At 43.2% G+C, this 24,327-nt stretch overlaps 1 protein-coding gene across 2 annotated transcripts in view; it reads left to right on the top strand.

Moving 5' to 3' along the window:
- SLC25A21 (solute carrier family 25 member 21) overlaps window positions 1–24,327 on the top strand; it is a 432,824-nt gene that overhangs the window by 264,097 nt on the left and 144,400 nt on the right. For both annotated transcript variants that reach the window (XM_019552188.1, XM_019552187.1), the window contains exon 2: window positions 5,955–6,003. In XM_019552188.1, the coding sequence (XP_019407733.1) occupies window positions 5,955–6,003 (49 nt within the window). The remainder of the gene's footprint in view (window positions 1–5,954; window positions 6,004–24,327) is intronic.

The raw sequence follows: 24,327 nt of genomic DNA, 5'->3' as shown, positions 1-24,327 counted from the left end.
AATTTAACTACCTATATTAGCTCTATTGCAGACTTACTACTTTTTAGCTCTACTCAAGGGTTATGATGGATATTGTTCTGCATTAATGAAGTTTCAGCTGTGTAGCATTGGGAAATAGGTATTTGTACATAAATTTGACATTATTAAGAAGATTATGTTGCCAACTGGGATATAGCTTTAGACACTTAGCGTTTCCATCCCCCTTACACAGAAAACAACTATGTAGAATCTGTGTATTACTAGCAGCTCTTGGTGCAAACCTTAGGTGTATTTTAAAGCACAAGGACAAAGACCAAGGAAATTCAGCTAACCAAGATATTTAGCAATCACATACATTGGAGAGATATATTGCTGTTGATGTATGTGGCTTACTAATTTTAAATATTAATTGCAAAACTTTTTAAAGACCAAAGTGGGAGGATATGAACTATGTTCTTCCACAATGAAAAACAGTTCTTAGTAGAAAAAACAAGAAAAAATATTCTGGAAAAAAGAGTTGCAATAGAATCCAGACTGCCAAAGTTTAAAATTATCAGTAGAATATGGCTTACATAATAGGTGTCTAGATTATCTTCTGTTCAGTAATAAGAGTGGTGGCCAAGTAGAACTGAGTTCCTTCATGCCTGATATCACCAAAAGACACAGTCAGGGTATAATTTTGAATAATATGTGTTTCTGGTCCTATTAAAATTACCATGTTATAAATACTGAATTGATAAATAGCCCTGTGACAAACTAGGTTACATTGAATCATGGGGTTGCAAAATTAGATACTCCATATTATTTATTAATACAAATGCTAATTGACTTTGTCACAAAGTTGATGCACATCAGCTGAGGTGCAATATATTTTATTTTCCTGTGTGCATCTCAAATTGCTTGTAATGTAGTAGGGCCACCACACTTTCTGGGCAGGCTATCAAGTAGGATGTTGTAACGATTTGCATGACTACTATAGTAGATGGAAAAATATAACTTGCGTTTGTAGCTGTTCCATTAGTATCTTGCACAGTTTGCTCTCTGTGGTGCATTTTAGAGAACTATGTTACAATCCCTAGATATTTTCCAGAGAGCTGTCTGGTAAAATTGAGTAACTATGCACTGTTTAAAACCTAGAACATAATTGACTGGTGAGAACAAAGGAAAGATTTTTATCCTTTGAGAAAGGCAGATAACTAATAGAATCTTGAAGTTATCAAAACATATTTCATGCCAAAGAACTTGGAATTCATGTGATTCAATTGCTGGAAAAATGCCTGAATTAAAAATTGTCCTATGAGGACCAAGAAATTAGAGTTGAATTCTGGCACTGTACAGTTTTCTCCCAAAATGGACATTAATGCTACAAAAACAGAATAGGGGAACAAATCCCTGGCCCCAAGCTTGGCCCCCTACCACTCATTTTTGTTGCCAGAACAAGATGGAATTGGAAGATCAAAAACTTTGGGGAAATGTTGGACAGGAAAATTTGCAGACTATGCCCCCTGCCAATGCTGAAACACTCCACTGCAGTTCCACTTGTAAAGCACCTGTTGGCAGCTGTGGAGAAATTTATAGGTTTTGGGACAGATTCAGGAAACAAAAACTTGGGTTCTATGTTTCCCTATCTGATGTGTGATTTAGTCCTTATTTCAGTAAAATACAAGCCTTACATGAGCTGTAAGAATTACAGTAAGTATGGGAGTGAAATATAGAATCAAAAATGAGCTAACCTATTTAGGAATGATAACAGTGCAATTCTTTCTTTCTGGAAAATTATGATTTAAAACACTATTAAACTGCTTTTACTCTAAATGCATATCCCTGCAGTATATATTAATATTCTAGGATTTTTCTCTGTAGATTTATTCCCTTTTCTACACTCCTGAAAAGGCAGGGAAGCGAAGTAAAATAATAACAGAATATTAACAAAAGTATTTGGAGGCAGTAGTGATGGGTTTGGAATAAAAGGCTCTCTAATTAGTGTTGTACGTTCTATAAACTTTGCAAATATTATAGTACTTGGGAGGTGATGAAGCTTTGTTTTCTCAGTGAGCGCATCTACACAAGATGCTACCTCACCATAGTAATGGTGGCTACTGTGCAGTCATTGAGCTAAAGCAAGTAACAAGTACACAGTTGGATGCACATGTAGATGCACTCTGTGCGTCTAAAAAATTGATGTTGGTATAGGGATTTAGATATCTTAACGCCAATGTATGAGACAGGTGCTCTGAGTTATTTTGTTTAGTGATAAATTTGTGAAAAAATTCTGTGCTACAGGATTACAGCAAATAATGTTGTATATCCAAACAGACAGCAATTGCTCTATTTAAATAAAAGTAATAATTAGGACTCTCAATTGTTTGCCATTTAACATGTACAATTAATGCATTAATTGGTTCTTGCCTCACTCTGCTGCCATCACTGAAATCTCCAGGTTGCCCATTGGGGTAGCAGTGGCAGTGCAGATGACCACAGGGCAGCCCGAGCACAGGCTCCAGGCTTCTGCATCAAGCAGGTGAGGGAGGGGTTGCAGGCACAGACACAGACACACATGAGCAGCCCCAGCATGCACATGGCCAGGAACACAGCCCGGCTGCATGTAGAGCAGCACCCAGCAGATAAGTCTTTGGAGGGGAAGGTATGGGGAGAGAGGGAGGGAGTGGGAGGGGGCAGATCAGGTTCCCTACAGTGAGGGAAGGAGTGGGGCAGGAGCATGGGCTTGGGTGAATGGGTCCCCAGGCCTGGGGTAGGTCATGGAGTCATGGACAGCTCATCCAGGGGCACAGGGGGGAGTGCAGTTCCCAACCACTGTGAGCACCACCAAGGGGGGCGTGGGGATCATGTGCCCCCTGGATTTGTGCACAGGGCAGAGGCAGGCTGTCCACTGTGGGCTGGGGCTCTGTGCCCTGCTGGCTTTGCCCCACGAGCTGTGTGATGCCATGTTGTGCCTCCCACCACTGCGTGGGCAGGGGACGCATGGCCAGAACATGGCTTCTGGGGCAAAGTCAGCAGGGTGTAGAGTCCCAGCCTGCAGCAGGCATACTGCCTCCACCCCATGCACATGCTCCCTATGCCTCCCTCAGGGGTATGCACAGCAGCAGCAGTGGTTTCCTGTGGGTCTCCAGTACCTGGCCAGTTCCTACATTTGCAACCCCCACCCTGGGATGATCCAAGCAGAGTGCAAGGCCTGAGGCAATCAGCCTGTGTGAAACCCCGCCTCCCGCCCCATGGCACTTCCATGAGGGAATTAGCAGCATGGCACACCAGCTGCAGGGGGAGGGCAGCAGCCAGAATTTTCAGCTGGAATGGCCAGAGAGAGTCACAACCTGCTGGGCAGGAGGGTGGATCACACACAAAATGCAGGAGGCTCTCCAGCTGGCACCCCCCCTCTGAGGCCGGTGCCCAGGGGCCATGGTCCCCTACTGCCCCCCCATCAGTATGTCACTAAGCAGTGGAGAGCCGCAGTCCCTGCAGCCCTGGATGAGCCTCCCGCAGCTCCATCCTATGACCACCTTAGCCCCTGCCCCAACCCCAGCCCCTGCCGCACTCCCTCCCTCACTGTGAGAGCCTTCATCTGCCCACCCCCTTCCCTCTCTCCCTACCCCTTCACCTCCACAGACTTTCCTGCTGGGCACTGGTCTACATGCTGCTGGATTCCATTTCTGTAGGGTTACCATATTTCCAGTTTCAAAAGTTTCAAAAAAGAGGACACTGGGTGTTGCGGGGGGTAATATGTTTTGGGGGGGGCAGTGATATGCCCAAGCCACAGCCCCATCCCCAGCCATGCTTCTGCCCCTCACTCCTGAACCACAGTACCCTGCATCCTGCAATGGTATGCAGGAAACCCCCTCCCTGGGCTCCAAACCCCCCCCACACACACCCCCACACACATCCCCAACCATACAAAGTACCTGTATAATTTTACATAATTTTGAGTTTTTCTGAACATAATTTTGAGTTTTTAGCTGTGCAATTAAAATATTGCAACTAGTTTCAATTAATTGCAACTATTTTTTAATCACACAACTAATTGCCATCAATTTTTTAAATCATTTGATAGCCCTAGAATAATATAACAGCTTTTTGTAAAAGAATCTAATAAACATCAAACATCTCCACAAAATCTAGTTTATTAGCTGTAAAATATTTTAATTTTTTGTCCATTTTTTCTTTTGTAAATGTGAAAAAATAGATTTTTCCTCCTGCTTGAAATTTCGTAATTTAGTCATTTAGAAATGTTTGAAGTTAAAAAAAAATAACAGCTTTTAGAGTGACTGGCAGTGTATACATGTTCAAGTGATCTAGGAGAATTCTCCTCAGTTTGTTCTTTTGGTAGAAAAAACTTACTTGGGGATGCCTGGACAGGTACTGAGCTCCTGAAGACCAGAGAGCTTGTAGTGCTGATCCTGTAAAGCCAGAGAAACCCTATTTACACATCTCAGCATGCTCTGCAGGCTCCCTCCTTGTGGAACAATGTTAAAGGGGTGCGTTCTGTTCCCTGCTTGGCTGGAGCAGTCCAGTCCAGTAAGCAATGCTTTGTGTCCCTGGGGTGTGGTGGGAGCAAAACAGCCAGGGATTCTGGAGAATTGTGCTTTGACTTCTCTCAGAAGAGAACATGTGCAGAGATCCACTCTCCTAGGAGTGTTTTAGCCATGGTTGTTTCTGGGCTATTTTTCTCCCAGAGTGACCATTTTTGCTCTGGAAGAAAAATATTGGGTATCTGTACACTTGTGGTTTCTCTTGGGAGAGCACTGACTCTCCCAGGAGAAACTGAATGTCTGTGCATGGCCAATGATGGATAAAAACCCAGATCCCTGAGGATGTCTGCTGTATACAGGCCAACCTATGCACTGGCACAGATATCTGCTGATGTGATAATGCAACAGATTTCCCATTGCTGCAAAAAGCTCTGTGTTTGAGTATTCTGACTCCTGTGGGCTTGCGTTTTCAGCCATGTGGTGACATCAGTGGTAGTCTTTATATTGCACACATAAATGCACTCTTTCTCCTTCTCTCCCTGCCCACTCCCACCCCTCTAGCTATATATATATATTTAATTTTAAAACAGATTTTGCACTCTGTAGTTTGTTATCAACGGCCCCCAGCCTGACACATCTCAAATTTCAACAATGCACTTTTAGTATGATCAGATCAGTATGGTGGTTTCTTGCCTGATTTTCTTTTTCCTTTTTACATTATTGTTTCTGCTTTCTTAGTGTGTGTGGAATGGAGATGCATGTATAAATGGGCAGGGAATAGGTGAACTAAAAAAAGGCCAGCATATATCAAGCATCTCTGAAGTGTGTTAGAAGAGTCAAGTACAACACAACATGTAGAAAATAATAGTGCACTTTAAGAGTCAATAATTGCATCAGTTCATGAATGACTATGTGGGCCTCTGCTGAGCTGAAACTAGCTTTCTTCTCCACATAAGCTTATCTGTCCCTTTATATGTGCTGACTGCTAACAATATCTCTGCTCTGCTGTCTAATCTAAATGCTCCATTATGTTGCTCAAAGGGGGCAGAAAAAATAATTTAACAAAGGATAATATACATATTTTGCATTTTGCAAATAATTAAAACTATTGCCAGACAATAATTTTGGTCTGAGAGTAATACATCAAGACATTGATTCTACTAATAATTCTTGACTCTTATAATTTTTCATGTATCTTTTCTAGCTATAGAGTGGCAATTCAAGATTAATCCATTTAGAAATTTGAGAATAAAGAGCGCACATTTTCTTAAATATTCCCCCCCAAAAGCCAAATAAGCTACACTTAATAAGAGTATCTTTACTATATTGTACATGTTTTTGTAATTTACTGGCAGCCTTCAGTTCAGTTTTCTTAATTGTACACAGCTTTCTTTTATAACAGTCAGACTTAGAAAACCATTGCAGTCAGTGAAACATAAACTGCTCTTTGCACAAATATTTACAAGGCCTCTCTTCTTTATCATCTTACAGGTCTTGTAGAAATTTGCCTGATGCATCCACTTGATGTTGTGAAAACCAGGTAAGGTTCTGCTTGAACAAGTTTTATTGACATTGGAAGATGTCCAAATTGGGAGCTGTCAGAAAATAAAATGCTAGAACTTGTCCAAGTAAGATAACTTCTCCTTTTAATGGCATTTTTATTTACTTATTTTTTTACTGCATTTGACAGAATTTGAATAGCATAATGCATTTCTGGTTAGAGGTCATCTGAAGGTGTTAAATATGTTTTTATGAAATATGGTTTCCATGGAACAGCAAAATAAGATCTTATAGAAGCTGCCCATAGTTAGATTTGCTTATTATATTCACCCTCTGAAGTAATACTTTGTTTTGAAAGTAGAAAATGGCATATTGCTTTAGAAATAGCATATTGCTTTAATTAATTGTAGTAAATAATGAGACCTGATACATGTGGCCATGTTTTACAATGATAGTTCAACACTAAAACTGGTATTAACAAATTGGTAATTTTTTGCCAGCTACCCTTTCCTCCCATATACACATTTTCCTATCTGATGAATATAAACTTCTGGTTTTGTGCATACAAATGGTGAACCAGTTTTGAAAATATTGTCTTAAAATTCCTGTTGTAACTTACTGAACAAAAACAGAAATGTGTATAGTCTAGGGTTCCTGGCTATTCAGTTTTTCTATGCTTTTACATTTTTAAATCTTCATGTATAGTGTTACAAATGAAGAAATTGCTAGTGCCAGGTATTTATGATAGTGACCATATACATTCTTGCTAAACTACTTTTAAAACACATTGGAAAGTGAGACTTGGAAGAGGTAGCTGGTAGGGGTGTGCAAAGTGGGCTGTATTAGATTTGGATTCAGCCTGAATCGGGGACGGAGATTCGATTTGTTGATTTGGAGTACTGTCCCCAATTTGATTTGGCCGAATCTGAAGCTGAAGATTTGTTGCTGGTTCGGAGAATCAGAGATTTGGCCATAGACACAGCTTTAAATGTTTTTTCTTCATACCTTCAGGTACCTAACATGGCTCGTGAATGCTGTGATGTTGGGGCGGATGGAGCATCCCACAGGAGCATGGGGGACCCCTTGCCTGCTCAGCGGCGAACCCAGAGTGAACAAGAAGTACTTCCACTTCATTTCTGGGTCTGCCGGGGAGTGTGCTGGGGGCCCCCCTGCACCCCTGAGCTTGGCGATTGGCCACAGGGTGACCCTGCCCTGGGTGCCCCCCCAGATCCAGGAGGTACCAGTTGCTGAGCTGGGAGGGCGTGAGGGCTGCCCCCCCCCAGCACACTCCCCAGCAGACCCAGAAGTGGACTGGAAGTGCTTCTGGTCCACTTCCGGGCCTGCTGCCAAGTGTGCTCGGGAGCACCCTGCACTGCTGTGGGATGTGCCATCTGGTCTACCATCGCAGCATTCATGAGCCACTTGCTATGCTGAGGTATGCAGAAAAAACATTTAAAGCTGTGTCTATGTCCAAATTGCCTAACCTTTCCAAATCTCTCCACATAAGAGATTTCAATCCAAATCAATTCAGAGGATTCCAGTTTGATTCAGAGAGATTAAAGGGTCTCCTAATTCAGTTCAGATTCAGAGATTCGGCCACTGAATCGGGCCAAATGTCCAGCAAATTGGATCAGGGACTGAAGCTTCGCACAGCCCTAATAGCTGGAAGCAGAAAGTGACAGCTTTTCTTGCGGATATTGAAATCTTGTTTTTAACAGCAATCATGGTTTGGTTTTTATTATTTCTTGGAGGACTTTGGCAAAAGGAATTATACCTCACAAGAAAATCCAAATCAGAACACACAAATAAAACAAGAAGGAAAACTGACTCTTTTAGGTTTGGGACAGATACTAGTAAGGTGCCTGTAATTACCATACACTCTTTTAAGATTCCAACCAATTCCCAAGTAAATGGAAGATAATCCAGTAAAGGGAGAGAGAGCTGTGGTCCCTGGGATTAAGTATGAAGCAGCCATCTGGGAAAATGGAGTTCTATTCCTACTTCGTGTAAACTTGTGTGTCCATCTAAATCACTTTCCTCATCCTTTAAATTAGGATAATGCTAACCACCTTGAGATCTATAGATGAAACGCACTTAATATGTGCCAGCTCTTATTTATTATTAAAGCTTACAGACACAAAAGCTTACTAATATTTTATAAGAGAAACTCCAGTCCATACAAAGAGTTACAAGCACAATAAAGTATAGCAGCCTGGTAATACCAATTTTGGACTTGAAGGGGAAAGTAGAAAGGAAATAAAATAAGAACAACCTTATGGGAGATGCAGTTAAATTAAGGTCATGAATCTCTAAAGATCACTGGACAAACTCCTGTACCTTTCCAGAGTTCCATTGACTTAACCACAGCTTTGCATGGATGCACAAGTCCACACGTCACCTGTGTGGCATGATCAAATCATGGAAGTGCCATAAAACAAATATGATAGTGGGCACATCTACATGTGCATTAATGTGCCATAGTTCCTGTGCATTACATTTGGTACCTATAATAACAGGTACAAATGCAATGCACAGTAACTAATGCTACTGTGCAGTAACGCCAGTACATGCTTTTTTGTGACGCTAATGCTCACAATGACTAATTCTACTGTGCACTAGCGCATTAGCACCTTTTTTCCCTGCTGCACTAATGCACAGTAGAATTAATCTACTGCTTATTTAGTATCTCATGTAGACACACCTAGTGAGAGAAAAGCAAACTACTCTGAGAATCAATGAGAAGTCAAGAACATACATATCTTGCTTTTCCTATGGCCAGAGTTGTGGGTGCAATTATAATCAGATGCATTGCAATTATAATCAGATGCATTGCACAGACCCTTGCAGTATTACCTATCAGGCAATTCTCAGTGGTGCATATGCATGAGAGGTAAATGCCATTATCCCCACATTGTAAATAGGGACAGTGAAGCACAATAACTTGCTCAACTTTGCCCAGCAGATAGGTAACAGAATCAAAAATGGAACCTCCTTCTATTTGTTTCTGAGTTCAAGTACCATGTCTACAGGACCATGGTGACTTGCTTTACAGGGGAATAGTCTGAAATCCTCAATATTAATATGGCAGTTTAATTCTATGCCCTAATTTGGTGGTTTTGAAGATATTTAAGACAAATGGTTCAGAGAGGTTTCTGGTACATTTTCATATATTCTATGCCCTGGTTACAAATTCTCCCATAAGTATACTGGTAAAATACTACAGATTTTCAACCTAATATACATATATATGAATCTCTTCCATTCACATCCAGGTTTTGTTTTTTGTTTTTTTAACTGAATGGAAAAAATATTTGTGGTATCTCAAAAAGTGTATATACATGTCAGTCATCACAACTGTAAAGTGACACTGATAGAATCACAGTCAGCTGTCTCCCATCATTTCCTGGAAGTCACTTTGGATGTCAATAGTAGCGTACATAGTTAGTTATGCTTCTTGTGTTCTAAGGAAATAAGAATCATCACTGTCATTCAGTAATTCCCTGTATACCTGCTGAGTAACTTGTGCATATGTTTTTTGAGACATCCAGGCTAAACTGATGGAACCTCATTCATTGCTGATTATTTTTATGGTATTTTGCACTTTCTGAATGTTTTCCCCCTCCCCCTTACAAAAGGGGATTATATTGCCCTTTATGATTAGTGAATCTTTGCTTAAACTGAGTTTAGCATTCTAGCGGAACCTAAAAAAGATGCCAGAGGCCTGCGTCTTGTGGATTTGTGGCTGTGCATCTTTCCTTGATTGTTATGTATTTTGTGTTTATTTGAATATGTTTTTAATAAAAACACTAGAGAAAATAAAGTTCCTGCCTGCGATTATTTTAAATCCCAGGAAAAGCTTACCATAATGGTTTGGCTCTATTAGGACAATATTTTGCAATATCTTTGCTGTATTTAATACATTTTCTATTATTATACAGGAATAATAATATATTTGGTTAGTCACAGCAGGTTTTGGAGAAACAACAATATAGAAATTATATGTTTTTTATAAAATATAAACTAACAACATACTATTTTCTGCTAAATATACATCTGAAAATAGGTTGTAGTAGTAGTAGTAGTAGTAGTATACATTGGAACGCCAAAGAAGTTCCACACAATTCCAGTCTGAGGAATTCAATCAGGTGACATAGAATCAGTTATTCTAGCCCAGTTCATTCCACTTCCTTTTTTTAAATAAAATGCTGTTCCCACTTAGGGAGACCAGCAATGTCCATTCTGATAAGATTATTACTTAAGGTTTTACACTGCATTTGTTAATCTTACAGCAAGCCTTCCATTAGCTTTTTTATCAGATTACTCTGGTGAATGGAGCAGTCGGCAGTCCATAGAGTATTGGAGTCTTATTGCCTCCCTACAGCATACAAAAAATTCTTACTGACTTCAAAAGAAAATATTTGTATCCTCATGTGTGAGTAGAGCGAGCAGCAGCAAGGAAAACCTTCCAGATAGAGATGCTATCAAAATACAAAAAGGATTATTTTCTTGATCAAAGAATCTTCTTAAAAGGAAGACCTTCCTTTTCAGCGTGGTCTTGATTGCAGTGCAATGTCATATTCTTCACATATCAGACCTACCAACCTATGATGCAAGGTATGACAGTCTGAGATATGAAAGACATGATTTTGTCAGTGCTATTATTTTGAGCTAAAAATAGTACAGTGTTTTTCCAATTACAAAGCTGTGGTTTGTGCCTGATTGACATATGTTTCAGTTTAAACAAATATACCAAATTCATAACTTAACATGTTCTGTTGTTGGAAAAATGAATACTTGTGCAGCAGTTGACAGAAATAGTTGGAAAGTAGAAGAAAGACAGCTAAGGGAAACTGTTTGAAGTAAAGAGAAAGTTGGTAGTGAAAACATTGTCTAAGAGGTTCAGCCAAACAAATCAAGATAGGATGAGTTGTAATTGGGGGATTAGGTCCAAGCATCCCCAGTTTGACATGCTTCAAATCCTGCTGCATATGGTCCCATATTAATAAATAGGTTTAAAAGGGTGAAAAAAAATACCTGGTTAAAAATTTCACTATCCCACTACCGAACATACAACAGAATTTCACCACCATAAAACCAGATGTGTAAAGAGTAATTAAACCCAACAACATCCTTGCAGTAGGCCTCTCCATAAACTTTTAAATATTTCTGGAAATTATCGCCTTAGAGAGAAATGGTACATCCAGGAATAACATTGCCAAGAAGACACTAATGAAAATAATGCACAAAAGCAAAGTAAAATCAAATGTCTTTTAATAATTGATATGTATAAATTAATTTCCTTTGGCCATGATTGCTCTCTTTCACATTCACTGCCAAAGATATTTGTACAATTCAGTTTTACTGGTATCCATATCCCTGGAAAGCAAATTTCAAGGTTGAAAAGGTGAAATTTTGATAAGCGTGTAAGTCCTTGCTTTGGATATAGTTGTATATCATGCATTATGATACCTTGTGACTTACCTGACTATTCACATCTAAGTATCATAACTCAAGTAGCAAATACTTACAAAGAACTACATGTGACCAATTTCTGGAATTAAAAACAAAAAATCATAAAAACCTGGTAAAACCTTCAGTAGTGAAAACCCCCCTGAGATCTCCATCTTCTGATAAGAAAGAGATGCTAAGTTGCTGAATAAATTTTTCACTTATCCTTCACTGTGATACTGCTTTGACAGCTTGCCTAGGAATATTATCATACTTGCTGTATGAATTAAAAAAATATTTGAAAGGGATGGAGTTCTGTCAGGTCAGATCATTTAATAATTCTGGGCCAGATCTTCAGCTGATGGAAATGGACATCACTCCATTTACTTCAATGGAGCCATGTCAAATTATACCAGTTAAAATGAATTGATCTTCTGACTTTCAGCCCTGTCTTTGTGGGGGAGAGGGAGAAGGGTGTGGTAAATGCTATTTTAAGATGTTTGCTGTTTGAGGGGATATGGAGAAAGTCTGACTTATCATTACATTAAGGGCATTATCAGATTCAATAAAATAACCACAGTTCCAGAAATCTTTTTAAAACTGGCTTCCTCGACTTTGAAACTCAGTTGTTCCCCCACAGTGTAGCATCTCACTGGACTTCGTGCGTTGGCAGGTTTGGTTCCAGAGAAAGGACCCAGGAGTAATTCTTGCCCCAAATTCTTGGAGCTCCAAAGAGCACATGGGAAACCCACAGAGCACTGTAAAAATGATGGATCCAATTCTAAGATAACCCTGGCTGAATGTGGTATCAGACTTTAGCACTCTGTACCACATCCCATCTTGACTCACAGTAGGTCATATTCTGCTGACATCCCATGAAGCATTGTGGCACCTCCCTTACAGGGCAGTGAACTATCCCAGGGCAGAGCTTGTCTCCTCTGAGTACTGGGCCAGCCCCACACCCAGGCTCTCAGTGACCTGAGATGGCAAAGCCCTTGTTTCTACACACACCCTCCTCCTTCTTCCCTCCAACAAGCTACAAGCCACCGTCTGGCATTATCTCTCAGTGTACACATTTCATCTGTCCCATCTGAGCATTTGTAAAGATGGTAGTTTTCGATTAAGCACTGTGCTGTCTGCTGGAAATTGCATTCAAACCGGGGACTGTCCACGATATTCATCTTGTGAAGTGTATCCATATCCAGATCTCAGTCTGTTTAGCTTGACCAATGCTTCTCTGTCAAGGTCATGCCCAATAGAAGACTCATTTGGTGTTAGTATAAAACACTGTAGGAATAGATTTCAGAGCGGATTACTCTGAATAATTCACTTTCATTCACTCCATTCACTTGATCCAATGCCCTAGAATGCAAATTGTTCAGCCTGTTATGAATCTCTGTGCCCTGTTAAGTACAGTGTCAAGTTTTTTAGTGCAACAACTACTGGACCATACAGGAGCATAGTAATCTGCTGGGGCATATATCATTGCAAGTGCTGTGGTTCTGAGCACTGTGAAGTTAGCATCCCGTGTTCTGTTGGCTAAATGTCTTAAGGCAGCTACCCATGAAGAGACTTTACTGCTGACCTTCTGAATGTAATATTTATAAGTGAGGGGCCATTCTGATGTGACACCTTGGTGAGTTGGGGTATGCTCATGGAGAAGGCTGTGGTTACCTACTCTGACCTTCTGCATGCTTTTGGCTCAGTAATTATCCCCATGGGAGACTGATAATGATTTATTGATGCTCCTCACTGACCCCGTGCCTCTCAAACAAACTGTCTGCCAATCCCCATGCCACTGTCCTGGAACAAAGGTGTGATCCCCTTTACTGCTGATGAGGGCTTATCAGTTTGTGTTATATTGAGTGGGGCCATAAATCTGGATAATTGACAACTGACTCCCCCATTCTTCAAGATCATGTTGATTTCCTGAGAGAGGCTAGCATGCTTTTCCAGATCCACCAGACACAAACCCTAACCCAAACAGACCCTGATATACACTGAAAGCTTTATTCAAGCTCCACAGCCAAAGTGAAACCAAGTCACAACTTGGGGTTTTTGCTGCCATGTCTCAGGGTGCCATTTGGCAGAGCAGCTGTGAATGAGCATCACTGAAAGTAAGTGGACAGCGGGAAACAGGAATTCTCCCTAGCAAAACCCCCTGCACGCCCTCCTCCTCCCCCACCACCCCACCTCCTTGCAGAGAACTGGAGAAGGCTTATGTTTCTGGGCCTTGATGCTTGGGTTTCCCAGTCCTCCCAGCTCTTACAGCAGGGTGATGGAACCCAGATGTCCAGGTGTTCCCATCTGGGAGGCAGAATACGGGTATTTTGTGCCATGGTCAGCACCGTGTCATAAGAAGCTGTGCAGCTTCTAGCCCTGGGCAGGGGAAAGGGTCCAAACAGGGAATTCACCAGAGGTCCCTTGGTGTCTCCCTTATTTGCAGGCTCCACATTTCTGCATGGGAGGCCCAGTCATGGAACCTGAGATGCTGGATCCAGGATGGTCACCTGGACACCTGTAGAGCACTGGAGATGGCATCAGTGACATGAGGACCAAAGGGGACCCTCAATGTGGGGTATTAGAATGGAGAGGTTGGTGATTACTTGCACCTGTAGTGCCATGGCATTTGAATGACCCATCCAGGCCCATAAATACACTGAGAAGGTCCACAAATGAGGTCTGCGGATGGCCACCCACTGTCCGAAGGAGGCCATCTGTGGTGCTACAGAGCCGAGAGAGTCACAGTGCCAGGATAGAAAGTTTATGCACAGAGTCAAAGGCCACTTGGCATCCAGCAGCAACACTTAGTGCTGCCTCCCATGGGGAGATCATTGCCTTCCCAAGCCACAGTGATGGGGTGGGATGCCCCTTACCCCCCCTGCCATTGAGAGCCCTGACATGCCTGAGAGTCCAGGGGAGAGCAGGATCATGGCTGTGCAAGAACACTGTACTCCCCACATTGATTGGGAGATGCCAGGCTGCAGGGGAGCCTCAGAACAGGAGGTATAACACATGGAAGCTGCTGACCTGTGGCCCAAGGAGCCGGGAAAGCATCCAGTGGGGCCTGTTCTGGAGAGCATTACTGGGGGAGAGGAAGGGGACCAGGCTGTCTGAGACCCAGTGCCAGGGCTGGCATTGACTCTTCCTGCCTTCCAGGGCCAACTCACTACCACCAGCCACTGATGGTCACCAGTGTAGGCTCAGGTCCCCAAAGAGTGTCCATGCCAGTCCCAAAAGGAGGCAGGAGCACTCAGAATGGGGGTGTGGGCCAACGGCTCACTGGGCCAGGCTGTTGCAGGCTTGGGTCCTGCTGCAGGGGAGTGGCACAGCCTCTGCAAAGATAGGCAGTCCCCTGGTCTCTGGTCCAAGTTCTGGAACAGGCAGCATTTCAGTTTTTCTTTATTATGCACATGAAAAGTTTGGCAGCTGCAACATTTAGTTAAACCAATGGGCAGAAGTTTTGTGCTTGGCATTCCCCCACCATCCCAAGGTTTCATGTTTCATTATGTTGAGTCCCCATGGCTGCCCACCCCACTCTGGCCCTCAACAGCATAACCTCCTGGTGCAGGCAGGGTCGTTCCCCACTCTCTCAATGTTAACTGTGAAGAAGGTTCCAAGTTCCGGAGCAGGCAATGCTGCACAGTTTTTGTTTAATAAACACATTAAAAGTTTGGCAGCTTCAACATTTGATTAAAATGAGGCACATCTCTTCCTTGCGCTGCATTCCCCCACATCCCAGGTTATGCCCCTGGGGAAGCGGGGTGGTTTGCGTTGGGGGCAGCAGTATCCATGACACAGTTCCAGAGGGGCCCAGGGCAGGACACTAATGGCCCAGTGCCAGGGCAGGGGCAAAGCCTTCTGGCCCTACTCATCCAGGGAGAATTCCCAGTGTATGCAGGCAAGGAGCTACTCTGCTAGGGCTTTGCAGATCCAAACAGTCTGCTGCAGTGCAAGGCTGGGGCAACCAATATCAGCAGGGGTGCTGGGGGGAATACAGGCATCCGGGACACATGTGTGCGCACACACACACATATACACAGAACTCAGGAGTCCACCACACACACACACACACACACACACACACACACACACACACACACACACACACACACACACACACACACACACACACACCCTTGGCGGGTGCAGGGTATGCTGGGTAGGCATGAGTGGGTCACAGCATAATCAGCTAATGGTTCATGGCCATGACACGTTGCTGTCTTACCAGGTCCAGGAGGGTTAGGCATCATGTCCTCGACAGCCAATTGGCAGCTCATCCATTAGGCTCTGCTTGGGAATCATCAGCAGCCTGGGGAGCCTGTGGGCCATGCTGGGAGGCATGCGAGAGCCCCCCTTATTTGTTGTGCTTGGGGCATTCAGGCAGGCAGGCTCTGAGTCCCTCCTCCCCCCCTCCAAGCGGTAATGTGTTCTGCTTCTTCCTAGCCTAAATGGGGGCACTTAGAGTAAAGCTCGACAGTTAGAGTCCTTCTGCTGCTGGCTTCTTGAATGCTTGTACTGAGCCACAAGGGTTAACCCCAGCCTTATCTGAACTGAGCAGAGATGTACACATGGGTGAATTTCTTATGCCTTCTTACATGCCCATGAGAAACCTTTTAAGAGATCTCAGTGATTCTGCACCATTTTGTGAGCTGATGACTGCAGGGATTCTGGACTTGATCCACATTTACAATAACCTTATTTATGTTGCTCTGGCAGTGAAAAGGGGCCTCTTAGTGATTGTGAATATCATTTACTTCCACTTTAAGGTCCTTTTATGCTGACAGGGTGATGCGAAGGAGCCTTTGTATGAATGAAAAGCTGGTCTCTATCTTTCATTTTATGCTTGGCCACTGTGTCTGAAACCCCAGAGATACAGAGGCCATTTCTACATGCCACAAAATTGGCCTTTAAAGCAGCTTAACACCATTTTGCACTGCTTTAATGTTGCAACTGTTTACACACGTTTTTCCCTCCCTGGAGCCTGCCGGCCTGTCTGAGTTGCATGAGGGCCCAGCGCTTCCCTCTGTGGCTGCGGTGCCCCCTGGGACTGCCCAGGCCAGGTGCTTGTGGGCAGATGCCACCTGGGTTGCCCTGCCGCTGCCATGGAGGCAAGCACAAGCCCCACCCTGCCAACTCAGGGACCACCTGGCCTGCCGGCAGCTCGCCCTTCTCTCTCTGCTGCCAGAGAAGCAGGTAAAGATTGGGTCCAACCCTTGTGTACAGACCACGGGGGTTTACTTTGCCCTAAGTTGAAGTGGTGTTTTTAAAAACCCACCACTTCAATTTAGGGAGAATTAAACTGAAGTAACTCCCTCATGGCATGTACAAATGGTCAAAGTCCCCAGAACTTTTAAAAGCTGGGATTTTAGTTCAGCTCTGAACTCACCAATGCAAATGCATTTCTGATCCAAGACTTTTCTGCTGATTTCTTTTTTTGTTGTTCATTTTGCTCCTTTGTTCCAATTTCTGTCATTTTGCTCTTATTAGAAGAGTTCAGCTAACTACATGTGTTTCCGATCTCATGCCATCTGTTGTTTTGCAAGAGCTACTTCCTTTTATATCATTAATTCCTCTTTGATTTCTAGTCTTTTTTGTTTAAATGAGCTGTAGTGGAGCCTGTTCTAAAACCTTTAGTTTGGAGATAGAGATCCATGGCAGTTGCCAGCTGACTTCCAGTTCTTTCTGTCCTTATCTGAGTGCACTGTCTTGATACAACATCAGCTTTTCTGAGTGGTACTCACCTGGTTCATGGCATTCTTGGTTTACTTCAGGTCTTTTGACCCTAATAGTTCTAGTTAAGTTCTTTAAATTAGGGAAAGGTAGGAAATAGTTTTCCTGTCAAGCAAAATTTTCAGGATATCCAAAAAAATTCCCATTCTGAATTGGGATTTTAGAAAGGTTTGCAAACTAAAACTCAAAAAAATTAAAAATGATTCAGTCAAAGGTAATATTTCGTGTTTATATTTTTTAAATATTTAATTTCAGTTTCAAACATTTTCTTACAATACTTAGCTTAAGTTTTAATTGAAAAGTCATTTCAAATTAGAAAAATGGAATTTTTCATTTTGAAAATTTCCAAGAAAGAAACATGCCAACCATCTGTAAAAATATAGAATAATGTTTAGTTTAAAAATTGTTGAAATTGCTTCTTTCCAGGGAAAGTTTCTGTTTTGACAAATCAACATTTTTTGACAAAAAGTTTTAGTAAAAAAATTCCTCAGCAGCTCTATTTAATAACCTTATTTCTGCCTATTGTCAAGGCTTTCACTGGTATTAATCTTACTTGATCTGTCAGTGACCTTGGACATACTCATTCATGTGTTCTGCCTGTATACTGTAGTTGATCTTTTCATTTTAGCATTTATGGTTTGGCACTCAAATAGTTTGAATGTTTCATTAGATATCTTTCATTCCAGGTTTTATGTAATAAGAATTTATCTCAATTTTACAATAATTTGGATGTGGATGTGGTCCAGGGCTCTGTAATTTGCCCTTTATTTTTCCTTCTCTGTGCAGTCTGTTAGGAATTAGTAAGGGCACATGGACTAGTAATTCCAGTTAGATATGCTTTTCCAATTTAAATCCTTCCCTGAATTAAACTGTATTGATACGCGCTGTTAAACAGATGATCTGTCCTTCTGTGCTGGACAAAGTGATTACTGCTTATATATTCCTATTCATATCCATAGGCACTCCATGGGTGCATCCACACATGCAAGCACGTGCACTTGCAGCAGCTCTAATAGAAGCAGTGCAAATTTGAGCTGGGGCTTTCTGCCTCAGTGCATGTGCTTGGACATGCACTTTGTTGAGGAGCAAATTGTGCCACTTGGGGCAAAATAACACTGCCTGGCTCCTCCTGAATCTGCAGCCAGGGTGAACTAGGGCCCAGGGCCAGCACCTATGCTGTCCCCAGCAGTATAAAAAGCTGTCCTGTCCTGGCCGCATCAGTACAAAAAGCTGCCCTAGCAAGTATTTCAGGGCTACTCATTCTCAGGAGCTTCTGGGGTCCAGCCAGTTGGTACCTGGGGACACTACCCTTTGTGCCAGCTGGACTGCTGAAGCAGCGCTGAGAGTTCCCTGCACCCTCTACCCACTGCAGCAGTCTGGCAGTGGGGGCTGCTGCCTGGCTGTGACTTGCTGTGTACCTGCCAGACCCGGATAGGCACTGCACAGCCAATAGAGGTGTCTGCCTCTCTAGGCCAGCTGCCAGTGGGCTGTGCCTGCAGGGTTGGCGTTTGTGCAGCACTACTGCCATGTGGGCCCCTGCCCAGCCATTTGGGCAGCTATTGCCCGGAAGATGTTCCAGATGTGCTGGCCTGCTTTGAACTGTACCAAAACATGTCCTCCTGGCCCCAGTTGGCTAGGAGGTCAGCCACCTTCAGCTGGGTCCAAGATGCCAGCTCTAAGCAGGCAGGGTCCTGCCACTGGCCTCCCTAGCAGGAATTCTGGTGTTCCCTTTTTGAAAGCTGAAAAATCCCTGATAAAAAAATCCTAAAGTCACTCTGTAAAATACCCCAAAATCCATGTTCCTCCACAATTAAAACAAAAGACCAGTATATATAGAGAGAAAAAGAGTGAGAGACAGAGAGACAAGGATCAGTTGGGCATGTTTTATTGATGTATCTACAGTGTTAAAGCAATTTGGAGGACTACCAGTGTCTCTATCGTAATAATAAAGTGAATTCCAAATACATGTTTCATTAATTCATGAATACATGAATATATGTTTTGCTGCCCCCCCACAAGGGTGACAGCCCCCCCCCACAGGGGCCATGGCACCTCAACAGGGGCTACAACTCCCCCTCAGGGGGCCACACCCCCTTGACAGGGGCTACGGCTCCCATGAGGGTCCACAGTCCCCTCACAGGGCTTACGCCCCCCCCCACAGGGGTTACAGGCCCCCTCAGGGGGAACGGTCCCCCCACAGTGGTTACAGCCCCACACAGTGGCTACATCTTCCCAACAGGGGCCACAGCCCCTATCATAATAATAAAGTGAATTCCAAATACATGTTTCATGAATTCATGAATACATGAATATGTTTTGCTACCCCCCACAGGGGCTATGGCTCCCCCTCAGGGGCCATGGCACCCCCACAGGGGTTACAGCCCCCCACAGGGGCTACCATCTCCCACAGAGGATATGTCTTCCAAACAGAGGACACAGCCCCTCAACAGGGGCCACGGCCCTCCCTGAAGGGCCCACATGTCCTACCGCCACTTGCTCCCCCAACCTCCCAGATTGCTGCCCCGCCTGGCCCCATCCTCTGCCAGCTCCTACAGCCGTCCCATGGCTGCCCCACCCATCCTAAGCTGCCCCACCCAGCCCCAGCCGCCACTTACACCCCCAGCCCCCCATGGCTGCCCCCCCAACCCAGCCTCCGGCACTTTAAAAAAAGAAAAAAAAAGGAAAAAATGGGGGGAAAAAGCATCTACTCACCCCAGAAGCAGGGGCTGGGGGGGCTCTGAAGCCTCCTGGCAGAGCCCCCCTGGGCAGCACAGGGCAGTGGGGGGCAGCAGGGCCCAGGCTGGGGCTGATGGGGCTGTTTTTTTGTTTTTTCTCCCATGATGGTGGGATTGGGGTGTGGGATCAGGGGACTGGGGAGATGGGGCCAGGCAGGGAAGGGATCAGGGAGCTGAGGGAGTGGGTGGGGCCAGCAGGGATCCTCCCCCTGGTCTCCTCCCCCCAACCCCTTACTTACCAGCAGTGGAGCCTGGGTCCAGCTCCCTGCACCTGGCACTTAGCAACAGGGCAGGGGCTAACTATGGCAGCCAGAGCATCTCTATGGAGGACCCAGCCTCCGGTTGCCTCAGGACCCTAACTCGTTTTTTTTCTCTTTGGGTTTTTTTTGACCCCTGGATATCCAGGGATCTAATTTTTCCCCCGTGCTGCAAACTTGCACCGTGGGGAACATTTTCTCACTCCTTCATGTGCCTCTTGCAGCATCTCAAAGGCGTTTGAAATGCTGCAAGAAGCATGTGCAAGTTCATTTGGACGCACCCTGTATATATATTTATAAAGACCTTTGGGATAAAAGACCTGTATAAATGCAGGTTTATCATCATCCTCTTTGACACGGTGTTATTTGTGATTAATCAGCAGGGGTACCTTCTGTCTCTTATTTTGAATCTGGGTGGTTTTGGTAGAGGGCTTTTGATTTTTAGAATTTACTTCCCTCTACTCTGACAGAGCCTGGATTTCTTAATTTGGGGGACATCCTGTCAGATCTGTTGTCTTAGTCCTTCATAGAGATTGGTCAAATGGAGGGCTTTATTTTTCTAAACAGTATTTTTAACACATATTATAAATGAAGAGTTATTTTTAAGCAATAAAATATTTACTTCCTTCTAAAGGTAATAGGCTCATCAGACTGTGCTTTGCGTTTAGCAAAATCTCAGTCATCATGTTTTTCTATTTTGCCAGCCAAACAAAAACTACCCATAGTGGTAGTTTCCTAATTCATACATGACCTGCGGCAATATAGAGTATATGACACGTTACCAAATATCTCTTATGCACATTTAACAGACCCAGGAAAGAATAGTGATCTCCATTTCCCCTTTTCAGGATCCTTGCTCTGTTTCTAGGTCTGTCAGGGGAATAAAATAAAATAAATGAAAACTCAAGATTTCTTATTAGGTATCTGTATACTAGAAGTATGCAGCTGACCAACCCTCTTGCACTGGAAGGATGGGAAATGGCTGAGCGTAATTAACAAGTGACAAGGTTCTCTTGGGAAAACTGGGAAGCAGTACCAGGTGGTGGGGTGAGTTTTTGAGAAGGCAAAGCAAGTGAAAAGATTCTCACAGAGAATAAGAGTAGGGCAAGGACTAACACAGGGAATCAGTGACAGCAATTCTTACTTATTTTTTCCTCAAACTAAACCTGAATATGGAAAGAAGACCATGGTATTTTGGAGTCACGTTGGATCCAAAACTATAGGGACTGTTGTAACAAGTGGCTTGGGCAGCCTCTGTGTATGCCACGTGACAGAGAGTGTACGAAGTAGAAAGAAGAGCAGTAGATCTAGCAAGAGATGGGGGCTGGAGTGGCAGTCAGGGAAGACATAGAGCTTAATTTGTTGGCCCCCACTTTTCTATACATATTGCTCTGAATCAAGCCTCTCCCACCTCAGCCTGTTTAAATTTAGGACACTTGACTAGGCCCTTCTTTACTACCTTATTCCTTTATTTTACATACCCAAGTACCACATTTTTGCACACTTAATTCTTTTGAGTGAAACTCAATACTGCTGATTATTTGTGCAGTTGTTTCTGGGGACAAATTGAAAACATACTTAAAAGACACTCTCTTAAGGCAAATCAATATTTTGTTTTGTTTTTACTTCCTTACCTTTCCTGCTAGTAACAATGCATTAGATTATGGACATGGGCACAATTTTAAAAAATTAAATTTGCTCTCTATGGTTTTCTACATCTTATGTTTTGCATTTTACCCAACTTAGACAATGCAGCTAGAGTGGTCCATTTTCACTTCCTTCTAAAGTATGTTTTGCTTTCATTCTAATGCAATAGCACAATACTCTTTCTATGTTTGTGTTTCCAATACTTGCAAAGATTGGGTATTCACTTTGTATAAACATTTCCTGGCAACTACAAAAGTAGCACTGGTAATTTGACAGGAGCCTGAGGGTTTCCCTTCTATAATCTGCATATATATATTTACATCTTTTAAAAATAAATGTACACAGACATGTTTGCTTGCACTAGTACAGTATCTTCCTTGATACAGAAGGGAAAGTGGCTTAATGTTTGAGTTCACTAGCAGTGGAAAAACCTGCAATTGATTAGCTATGTTCTCCTGCTGCAGTTACAAGTAGACATTAGTCAGGGACTGCATTTTATGATTCTGTGGCTGGCACATGGTACACTTCTGGTCTAAATCGCCAAAAGTTCAGATTTTCTTTAATTTTTAATGTCATGAAAATATTCTCTTTTTTAACATAGGGTCATAAATCACCTTTGCAATGCACAGGAAGAGAAAGTGACTAAAATGGCTCCAAAAGTGTAGAATTGGGTAAAAATATCACCCAGGCCCTCGAGATGCAGCATGTCAGAATGCATCCACGTGATAAGAATTCAAAAGGGGAAACAGCAGGACAGGGAAGTAGCCAGGGACCAAGTGCTCTCTAAAGCATACTTTCCCTTAGATCTCACTGCATTTCCAGTTTGAACTCTGCCCATGAGCTATGACAGTATCTGCCTCTGCATGCAATCCAGCCTCTGAGAAGGGTTTGTGAACAGAAATCATCTGGAAGCAAGGCACCTAAGAGAATGATGTCTTCCTCTCTGTTGTGTTTCAACATTCATATGGAGGTCTAGAAATCCATGGATTGATAAACCTGGCCTGGTTTCTCACAAAAAAAACTAAGTTTCATTCCGAAGTACTTGCCTGTGTCACTTAATACTTCCTTTTTTTATTTGGTATATGTGGATTTTACTGTTCTGGAAAAGTGCCAGGGATCCAACTGGCAGCCATGGAAAAATGTGGCCTTTATTTATGCACAGAATACTTTCAACATGGGCAAAAGAGCTAACAGTCCCCTTAATATGACTAAACCGTAACTTGGAAAAAAAAATTTTAGGATTAAGAGGAATATTCACTTTCCATAATCTATGCAATCCTTGGCCTCTTTACTGTGACTGTTAACAGGTAGGCCAGTTTTTAGTGTAGCAACATGGTACCAGAAGCTGTATAGTGTCACTAAGCAAACTTAGAGTAGACAGCAGATAACATAATGATGACTTATCACTTTTTACTGCTGAAGCAGCCCTGAGAGTTCCCTGTACCCTCTACCCACTGCAGCAGTCTGGCGGGCTGAGCTAGATTTGAACTAGAGACTTAGCCATGACAAATTCTGTATTGCTTCAGTTCTCATTTGGAGAGTTGTTTAAAAATTTTTTATAGCAGTTTTCTTGGGTTTTTTTATATGCATCCATTGGATTTTTGTATAGTAATGTGATCCTGTAAGTGGTGCTTTCTAAATATATCAGCATATCTTAATATAATTAATGGTGGTATGGGGCTGTGTGAATTTTGTTGTATTTATTAAATCCATCATGTTTGGAAACAAGTTTTTGTCTCCTGACGGAAAAAGTGATCATAAAGGAAACAAAAGTAAGGGGAATCTGATAGGAGAGGGAGAGACTAAGCAGCTGATAGATTGTTGGGGCAAATTCAAAAGTGATGGTGTGGAACAAGTTAAATCTCATTTTACCCATTTAGGGTTTAGTTACATGTTACAATTAGCATGTATTAAGGGCTCTTAAAATGGGAGTGTCTACACGTTAAGGTCGGAAAAAATGAGCAAAGTGCTCTCTGAGCATCTCCGAGATAGTCCTGTTCAGGGGAGTAGTATATCTCTCCTTCATCTTAGGCAGCTCTTGTTACGGTAACATTAGACTGCAACAAGGGGACAATATGTGTTGGGAGCAGTCCTCCAGCATCCCCAGAGACACCATTCCCAGCTCCTCCCCTATGTTAATGCTCTATCTTCTGGAGCATTAGGAGTGACAGCGGGTAGCCTGGGGAATCCCAAAGATAAGAATTACCCATCCATTCCCTCAACCCTCCTCATTCACTCATTCCAAGCTCAGCCCTGTTCTCCTCACTCCCCCAGCTCCCTGCTCACCTGCAGAGAAGCTCTTGCCTTGCCCCAGGGACTGTACAGGGGCTAGGTTCAGCCCAGAGAGCAGTGCTGGCAGCAGCTGTGGTTTGGTTAGGAGGTGGGTTCTCCCATCCTGGCTGTTCCCAGGCTAGCGAGGGAGCCCAGCCCCCACACAGCCTCTGGAGCAGGACAGGAGCTTCCCTGCAGCTGAATGGGCAGCTGAGAGCTGGTTGAGAGTGGAGTGGGGAGTGGGGGATCAGATGAGCAGGGATCTGGGTAAGT

Source organism: Crocodylus porosus, unplaced genomic scaffold, assembly GCF_001723895.1.
Source record: "Crocodylus porosus isolate Cpor-Errol unplaced genomic scaffold, CroPor_comp1, whole genome shotgun sequence".
NCBI classification, from domain to species: Eukaryota; Metazoa; Chordata; order Crocodylia; family Crocodylidae; genus Crocodylus; species Crocodylus porosus.
The sequence above is the reverse complement of the archived record's forward strand: the minus strand, read 5'-3'. Positions and strand labels throughout refer to the sequence as shown.